The sequence below is a fragment of the Astyanax mexicanus genome, chromosome 6 (assembly GCF_023375975.1).
Source record: "Astyanax mexicanus isolate ESR-SI-001 chromosome 6, AstMex3_surface, whole genome shotgun sequence".
In the NCBI taxonomy this organism is placed as follows: Eukaryota; Metazoa; Chordata; class Actinopteri; order Characiformes; family Acestrorhamphidae; genus Astyanax; species Astyanax mexicanus.
Window position 1 is genome coordinate 35850944 of NC_064413.1, and position 9692 is coordinate 35860635.

The following is a 9692-nucleotide window of genomic DNA, read 5'->3' on the forward strand; positions in this document are numbered from 1 at the left end:
CTTATATTTATAAATGCATCGAATGAAATCCTCTTGTGTTGTTAAATCACGTTAAAGCATTATTACTGTTTTTATTGTAGAATTTTGTTTTGTCATTTGAATATTTCTGGTTTTCACTCCAAACAGAAGTCAACTAAATGATCCAGTAAAGCCAAATGCTATAAATATAAATACTTCAAAAGTTATGGTGAATAATGCACAATTCTGGACTTTGGGCTGACTGGCTTCATGAGAAATGCTGCTTTGTGAAATTCCCCTCAGCACACTTTCTCTGCTAAACTAATAAACATGTCAGCTAAGAGACGATTTGAACCAGCTGCTTAAGCAGAGAAATAACCAAACTGTTCTGAATAAACAGGAGTGAAAGTTAACAGCTCTGATATAGACCATTTGCTGAGTCTAACTCAGGGGTGTGAACCTTCAGCAACTTCACATACACTGTATGTAGTGATATATAAAACCTGAATTGACCAACCTTAAGGTAAATCCAATGCCTTGTCCATGCTCTTGTACTTATTTTGTTCTTAGTAAAATTGTTGTGAAACATTGAAAATAAAATATGATGCAATACATGTGTGTGCAATATGTTCTATCAGACTGTGTATGGCAATTTCTTATTGTAATCTGACACCAAATGTAATCCGTAATGTATTTCCAGCGCGGCATAATACCGCCTAAAATCAATGTGAAAAACTGATTGGAGAGCCTGCCAAAATGCATAAAAAATGTGATTAAGAATCAGGGAAAACCATGTTGTTGATTTCTGAATGTATCCTGTGGGGGAAATACCTGTGATTATTAATAAAACAAACATTAAGTTCTGAGTCGTGTCAAATGAGTAACAAGTTTTTATTGAAGAAAGTAGGGAGAGCACAATCAGTTCATGAAGTCATCACGCTCTGAAGGTGCTCTGGGACTCTTCCCAGAGAGTTATTTATCCTTCGCTCAGCCTTAATCTAAAAACATTGACCACACATGGGCACAGGACTCCCTCATACAGCTGCATCCTTCTGAAACTCCCTTCTATTCCCAGACAGAGTTGCTTTCTCGTCCAAATGTCAGAATAACCTCTTTCACTTCACATTCATGTCCTGTCGTTTACACAAAAGCGTTATCAGAAAAACATTTCCCTGATAGTCAGCACGTACACACTGTTAGCATTTTAGAATCACTCTTTCACAGCATAACCTAAGAGTAACTTTGCAAACGGAATAATATGAGTGCGTTACCACTATGAATAATAAGTGGAAATGATTACATTTAGTGAAATGAATATGCATGAAGTGATTACATTTCTCATAATAGAATGATTAATATGGTGATAGGTGAATTGGTTACATTTCCCATCTCAATCCTAAATTAAAACATTAGTATTGTTCTGCAAATTAATACTCTAAAAGACAATATTTATATTTGGGATTTTTAAGAAATGTCAGCCGTTTATAGAATACAACAACAATTACTTAGTGTTAGCATGTTTATGGCTTTTGAAATCTCAGCTAATTCAGCTTGTTAGCTAGTAGTCAACAGTTTTTATATCTTGACTAACAAAGACAGTTGATATAGCCAAACATCCTATTGTAGCTTGTTTAATAAATATTTTGACAGCATACAAATTAGTTAATTACAAATTAGTTAAAGCTAGGTTAGCAAGCGAAATCTGCAAAATTATTGGAGAGAAATGTTGTCATGAGGTTATTGAATAAAACAACAATGTTACTTTTACTCAAGCACATATAAATAGTTAACTGAGAGAAACTGATTTTGACGTTTTCTTTTTTTCATTTTTTATTTTCACACTATATAAAGTTTTCACGCATTTTATCGTTTTGACCTATCGATCTATTTATGGTACTTTTATTGCTGATTAAATCCTTTTTTCGTGGTATTAACACATTTCGTTTAGTAATTAGAGGTTATCCCCCCCTTTTTGTGCCTCTCTGGTTAATTATCGTAATTAAGAGGCTGATGAGCGGCCGGTGGTGGCGGTGGTGACCTCACGGTGTCCGCAGGGCTGGTAAACCCCGCCTCTGGCCGGGGCTGCAGTGCTTGGGTCCGCTGCAGGAGGCTTTAGCTGTGTAAGCGTCGCGTTCTGTTCTTTTCCGGCCGCCGCTCTGCGCTGTGAGCTGCTGTGAGGTTGCGTCAGCCTTTCTGTGAGGCCTTTTCTCTTTCCGCCTTTGTTGCTGCCAGAGCTCTCGGGCTTCACTAAAGTCGAAGACAGACGGCACCGCGCGCCGCTAGATTTCATCCATCAACGGTATCGCCCTAATATCGCATGTCCTCTATCCAGAACCTCCAGTCTTTCGGTGAGTAGTGCTGTATTTACCCCGGTTTACTCTAATCTTTACAGCGGCTTTATTTCTCCTCTCTGAGGCCTGCTGGTTATGAGGGGATGGCCTTTAGAACAACACAGTTAAATAACCTACATAAAGAGCTAATCGAGCTCAGACAGTTTATATACATTGTGTTAACCGATATCCGCACTTATTCTAGTATATCTAGCCAGAAAGGCGCTAAAGATGCTGTTTAATGCGCAGATCCTGTGTAAACTGAGCCTCAACTCAACAAAAGGTGCGGCGTCTTCCGAGCTTAACTCTGGATTTCACTAGCTAACGTTTAGAGGTGGGTAACCCAGGTTCAAAAAGTAATAATCCATCCCAAGGCGTTGTACTTACTGCCCGAGCAGCCCAGGCGGTCAATACGAACCCTTTTGGATGTTTTTTCCCTTTCTGGACCTGGGTTATTAACCGCTACTCACGTTAAATAGCCTAGCTAGCCAGTGCGCTAGCTTGCGTGTGCTAAGCTAACTTTTCTTCCGCTACTTGGGCGGTGGACATCGAGAACGTTTTTAGCAATAAACGAACTTCAAATAGTTTATCTACGTGCTTTAGCTACATCTGTGTTTATTACATTATAATATAAGCTGTTTATTGAGCAACTTGGCGGAACTTGGCTCAATTTTATTTTTAAATGAGTAAAATATCTTAAGACGCTTCGTGGCTGGCTAGATAAACAAGTCAGCTAAGCTAGTTAGCTGGCTTAGTTAGCTTTAGCTTGGTAGCTAACTGCTCAAATCTCAGTTGCGCTAGCTTGGCTTAGCTAGTAATCAACAGCTTTTAGATAATGACTCACGAACCATACAACCACTCACAGTATGTTTAATAAATATCCCGAAGGCATACACATTAATCAAACGTTAGTCAGTGAACACTAGGTTAGCCAGCTAAATATATTTGAGATGGGTTAGCTTGCTTAGCTAAACGAGAAAATGCGCTAGTCGTTTCTCTGGCTATGTTTTCTTCCACACAAAGGCCTAAACCAGACTGCCTAAGCCAGATTTCTTCAGGAGATATTTAAGTGTAGGTTTTTGTATGTTTTGTAAATATTTGAAGCACCAAAATATAAAACAATTAAAGCAGCTATGTACAAAATATTTATTGAAATAACATCTCAGCAGGCATATCAACAAAGCACATTGAACTAATGTAAACGTAAATTGGTCAGTGTGTTGTTGTGAAGTCTCTTCAGTTTTGGTCCATCACCAAAGGTTTTGTTACATTTATGTATGTTGTATTTAATACGTTAGAGATTCAGTAAAATTTTATGGATCTTATTTGTTCTAATCATACTATGCATGTATTAGGTTACATGTAATTTACCAAGGATATTGGGTTTGCTTTGTTTTTACAGATCCCTTTGCTGATGCAACTAAGGGTGACAACTTGCTCCCGGCCGGGACAGAGGATAAAATCCACATAAGGATTCAGCAACGAAACGGGCGCAAGACGCTTACAACAGTGCAAGGAATTGCAGATGATTACGACAAGAAAAAGCTTGTGAAGGCCTTCAAGAAGGTATATGGTTTTATTTATTTATTTATTTTTTTAAGAAGGAACATAATTTGGGTTTCCTTGGTTAATTAAACATTTCTACCTAACAGTTTCCAGATTATTGAAATGTAGTGTATCCTATTAATGAAGTGCCTAAAGTGTGGTGGATCCTCTGTTGTTGGAGTCAAAAATCTTACTTCTAACTTGGCATGTTTGTTTTTATTAACAGAAATTTGCATGCAATGGTACTGTGATCGAGCACCCTGAGTACGGGGAGGTTATCCAGCTGCAGGGAGACCAAAGGAAAAACATTTGTCAGTTTCTTCTTGAGGTATTTTTTTTTTTTTTTTTATTATTATTATTATTATTATTATTTTATGTAGTTTGAGGTTTAAGTTGACCTAAATGACTAATGCTTGTGTTTTTCTCTTCCACAGATAAACATTGTAAAAGAGGAACAGTTGAAGGTCCACGGCTTTTAAAATGATGGACTTGCCAGAGGACCAAGACTACAAAAGTTTTTAGGACACCAGATTTGATTAGGGCTCTAAAGTTTTCTGACTGTGTGATATGGCTGTCGAGATAAATGTTGACTGTATAATAAAGTTTTTATAGGTATTCCAAGTTTAAATATTTTGATAAGTGTATGACTGCTTCCAATCAGGGACTGACTTTGGTGTTGACTGTAACTAACATGAACATGCTCAGCTAAATATTTCTATCCAAGACACAATAAAACCATATGACTTTGGCAGATTTTTGATAGCAGTTTTCTTTCTGTTTAAACCTCATTTCTTGTAACAGTGCGCCATGCGTGTATGGAAGTAAACACTTAATAAACCAAGGAATGGCTTGTTGCAGATACTATGGCTTTATTTGAGCACAATTTGAACACTGCATTAACCCTTTCCTGCCCTCTAAATTTATAGCTTTCCATTCTGCCAAAACACCTGATTAATCTGATTGGGTCAAATCATTAACAATCTCTTTCAGAGTTAGGATTTAGTCTCCTGAAATCTGCTGGACAGGGGAGGGCCAGGACCAGGATTGCACGGTAGCATGTACACCTTGTTTTTGATGTTCCCCCAAAAATAGTTTGTTTTTTGGCTGACAGAAGTGGCTTTAGCGTTGTTCTTGCTGGTCTGCAAATGTTTATCACTTTAATTAGCACATGCCAACAGGTAACCAATTTGATCTACAAATACAAAGTTAGGTTAAGTCTTGCCATTTAGAAGTTGTTAAAGGTGAAATCCCTGCGTTGATTAACCAAAAGGCCTTTGAACATTAGAATAAATAATTGCACATGTACTGTTCTCACTTTTTTTTCTTACCTTAGTTTGTTAGTATTAACGTAGACTGGTAATCTGTCCCATGTAACTGAGAGAGTTATCTTTTGTATGACTGGTCAAAGTATTACATTGACAATTGCATTAAGGCTTTTGTTTAACAATGAAAGGATTGTGTCCCAAATCCAAGGCTGCATTTCATAGGCACTGTCTTAAGGATTATTTGTATTCAGCAGAGAAATAAATTTGTTTATGAATAAAATTATAGTTTAAGTGAAGAAATAAAAATGCACACTGCTATTGCAAAAGGCAAGACCATTCGGGTTACATCACATCAAGGTCTCATTAGATTGTTTTGGACGTGTGACCAATAAACTATACTGGTTTAAAGGGCTCCTCTAGAGCAGAATTGAGGAACTGGAATCCAGAACAATTTGCTGATTTTCCTGCTCTATGAAACCAACCAAATCTTGCAGTTGACGGAGTAAATTGATCACCTTGACAAGCAGAAAAAGCACAGAACTACTTTAGGCCCAGCATTGCCCACTCCTGATCTAGAGGGACAGATTTTAGTTTATTAAAATTTGTAATAAATCACTACTTAAATACATCCAGCGAGGTCTTCAAAATGCACAAACAATGCTGATCTTTAGCCTATGAGTTGTACATTTAAAAACAAATACAATGTCATACATACAATGTACACCCTGGTTAGTTGTTTTTTACAGAAATTGGTCTGATCAAAGTAAAAATCTCAAAAGGCTTTTGTTAACTGAGAAGTGGACTTCCACATAGTGGTTTAGTCAGTTTTTGGCGTCAGCAGTTTGGTGGGACTGTGTCTCTAAGACGAGGAACAGACGGCGGAGGCAGTCCAGCCTCAGGCTATCCATCGGCCTCTCTGTGCCACTCAATTAATTTCTGCAAGAGGATGCAGGAAAAATGCACAAAGTTAATGATGGATGCTTCATATTAGTCATCAGCCACTTTCTTCTTTTTTTTATTTTAATATCTTTCTTTGTTTTCTCTACACTTTAATGGACACATCTTTTAGTGGCTGAATGCCAAGGAGTTATGTTTTTAAACTGCTGACAGTGTCCTTTGCAAGCTATTTGTAACATATTTTGGGAGAGGACTTTATGACTTTATGATATCTCTAATTACCTTTGAAAACCTATACAGAGGACCCAGCATATGCGTGATTTTTACTAGATAGCTGGATATGCTGTATCCCAGATTTATTCAGTGCTGCTTTGGCAATCAGCAGATTGTTTTTGTGCAATTTTAGCCAGAGGCCCGCCAGCTGTGATTTTTGTCTTGATTGCCGCCTTCCCACTTACACCCCTCAGTTTTATATTCACCCTACCTCTCTATACTGATTCCAACATGTTAGCTTCAGATGGGGCATTAATGGGTATGCTCCTTAAGAGAGGAGGTCAATAACGGCAATCTTTTGTTTCCTAAATAGAGAGTGTGATAAGAGGTTTGTGCAGCAGAGGGAGCTGCAAATCCACCAAGAATTGAGACACCGTATCCATAGATCTTTATGAGCAAAACAGAGGGGTAGCTAAGCAGTAAGGTCAAAGGGTAAAATGGAATTGGGCCTTAATGTCTGAAACACAAAAAAATACTGACCTGTCGCCTTGTCTTAGAAGGCATTTCATTTAGAAGGCAGTGTAGTGAGAAAGGTCTCTGTTTCCAAATCAAAAGAAAGAAAACACACCCTAACGTTGTCAAGGTATGGACAGCTCACTGCTAAATATGAATGTTTATCTGTGTTGTCATTAGCTTTTAGCATTTTAGTCAAATAAACTAAAAATGTATTTACAAAACTTCGATTCAGACATGACTGGGGGCCTTCCTGCCTCAGGATCCTGTTTGAATTTGTATTTCATACATTTCAGATGCAGTAAATGTTGACAGTGTAGATAATGGCCACAGATTTTGAATATATATTTAAAATAAAGAAATGATCTAAGCTATATATGGGTTTCTAATTGTGGCAATCAGGATCAGGAGAGAATTACACCTGCAACCTTTTTTAAATTGTTTATATAGTTTTTATGTTAATTAGTTTGATGTATATTTGAAACATATAATAGTGAAAAAGTAAGCACTGTTTCATTGTGATATTGGTAAGGTGGTATGTGGCATATGGTGGGGTCTCAAAGACATGTATCACTGAGATGCCACAAAAAAAGTAATGTAAATAAAACAGGCATGAGCTCTAAGAACTTCTGAAATACAGTTAATTAAAAAGTGTCTGTACTAAAGAGAATGAAACAGCTTTCTTTCCCCCCTGAGGCTTATGTGCTGACGGACGCCCATGTTTTGAAAGAATAATGTTGCATTTATTAATTATTGCACTTATCCACTGCAGGTGTGGACTTAATTGAGACTCACACATCTGGAGTGTGTGCCGGGGTGACCTTTTGAGCGACACAGCTTGCTGTGTAGTGAACGTTTTTCTGTCACGTCTTCACGCTCAGCTTTATTAATACTGTATGTCAGACAGGTCTTAATGTCCAGTCTTATCTCCTGCATCCACTGACACTGTCACTTAAATCGCTCCTAAAATAGTGATCCCGAGAGTGAGCTACAGCAGTGTTACAGTAGTGATTGTCCAACATTGTCTCAGGCACTACAACCTGATAGAAACAAAAATAGTTATACTTTACAGGTGGAGGGGAAAAAATCACAACATTCAGTGTAAGTTGATGTAACATTTTGAAGCAGTTCTGTTGAAAATAAATAAATATTGAAAATATTTTGAACCAGAGTAAAAGACAACTGACACATTAAAATTATGCCACAGAGCAAAAAATGTGGAAAATAGAGATACAAGGTTTTTGCATAACAACAGCAATATGATTGTAGTATAATCATTGATAAATAAATAGACAAAGCTGTTCAGAAGAAACTATATTTAGATTAATAGATTGTCGCAAATTGTCGCAATACACTGTCTTAGCATATTTTTGGCATATATTGATGCTTGCTGTTTTTGTCAGTGCATAAATATTTGTACAGTATATCATACAAATACATTTTCAGCCAATTAGAGATTCTATTAACTGCAGCATCAAGTGTACAGATACATACACTTTTTTTATTAATTGTATGCTTGCTTCCTTCCATTTTTAAAAAGCTTATAAAAATATAAAATTATAATATAATATATTTTATTATATTAAAAATATAATTGCAGTTTTTTTTATAAAAAATAAAGCAACTTGTTTTCAAGCTTCACAAAAGACACAAAATTACAGTATGTTCACTAAACAAAAAATGGGTAATTTGCCAGAAGAATGTTAAGCAAAGTTAAGCACAAGTAAAATAGTTGAAAATCTCACCTCAAAACAGTATTAAACAATTAATCAGTATCAACAGGCTTAATATAGCAAGTATCACCAGCAGACAGCCGTATAGTTTAGTAAGTACAAAATAGTATGCTAACTTAAACTAAAAAAACTTATGTCTAAAATATCATGCTTAGAAATCTGCATTGAAGACTGGATTTAGAATGCTCAACATGAAATGTTGCTGTCAAAAGAAATTATACGAGATGTTGGTTTCTATTATTTCTGCTAAAACTCGTGCATAAGTAATTATTTTGTTTTAGGAGAACAATTACATTTTCACAAGTGTAATTCACAAGGTGTTTTTTTTCCAGACATCTCCTTAATTAATTGTTACATTAATTAAATACATTTCAAAAAGTGTTTAGTAAGGTTCTTTCTGTTTTTAGTATTACAGCTTGTTAAAAGATCCTTAAGCATTTCTTGGCAAATGTGCAGTTATTTACAGTAGAACAAAAGGAAAGAGGTCAATAATTGTTTGGAATTGTAATTTTTTTTAGGATAAGGAAAATTCCAACATATGCAGTCATATGTATAAGCATGTGTACTCAGACCACAGGTTACTGAAATTAGATTAGATTAAGTGTATTCAAAGTATATCTTAGGGAATATTGGTTAGGTCACAACACCAATGAGAGTTCTAGATTAAAATACTTTACATTTTATTTGTTTAATTGTTATTTTTACAATTTAAAAAGAACAGGTACAATTTTTCTGATTCTCATCTTGACTGAGAGTTCTCAGGTTTCTCTAGTTTACATTTGGCTCAGTATCAAAATGTCTGTTTGGATTCATTTGCCCGTCATTGCATTTGCATCCACCAGATGGCAATATGTAATTGACAACAGTAAAAGCCTACCTTGATAATTTATCATTTTTGATGGACTACATCATTTTTTTTATTTATTTAATATTGATTCATTTATTCATATATATACTTATTCATATATATTATTTTCTTTATATATATATGTGAGCAGTGACAGTCATTTTCAAAGCATATCTGCACATATTCGGACATTCTTTCTGTGCCAAACAAGGTAGACCCTTATGAAACTGTAATCAGTGCTGGCGTAACATATGGTGCAGGCTTATAGGCTATTCCATAGAGACATATGCCTCTTCCCCTTCTCCAAACTCATCTTTAAAAAAATAAACAGCAGCGTGGTGGTGGCATAGTTCCAGTTCTGTTTAGCATTAGTCTTGTAGTCCATCACCTC

The 9692-nt window shown here is 36.0% G+C and overlaps 1 protein-coding gene across 1 annotated transcript; it reads left to right on the top strand.

The window, feature by feature from the left end:
* The first annotated feature begins 1986 nt into the window (after positions 1–1986).
* Positions 1987–4581, top strand: eif1b (eukaryotic translation initiation factor 1B). Its single transcript, XM_007249567.4, has 4 exons — positions 1987–2306; positions 3691–3854; positions 4060–4161; positions 4268–4581. The coding sequence occupies exons 1-4, from the start codon at positions 2276–2278 to the stop codon at positions 4310–4312; spliced, it is 342 nt and encodes a 113-aa protein (XP_007249629.1). The 5' UTR covers positions 1987–2275; the 3' UTR covers positions 4313–4581.
* Positions 4582–9692: the final 5111 nt, after the last annotated feature.

What these genes read in the sequence shown, in the direction of transcription:
- eif1b (XM_007249567.4), top strand. Translation starts at nt 2,276, where the DNA reads ATGTCCTCTATCCAGAACCTCCAGTCTTTCG. An exon ending in CCAGAACCTCCAGTCTTTCG is followed by an intron (nt 2,307 to 3,690) that starts GTGAGTAGTGCT and finishes TTGTTTTTACAG; the next exon opens with ATCCCTTTGCTGATGCAACT. An exon ending in TTTGTCAGTTTCTTCTTGAG is followed by an intron (nt 4,162 to 4,267) that starts GTATTTTTTTTT and finishes TCTCTTCCACAG; the next exon opens with ATAAACATTGTAAAAGAGGA.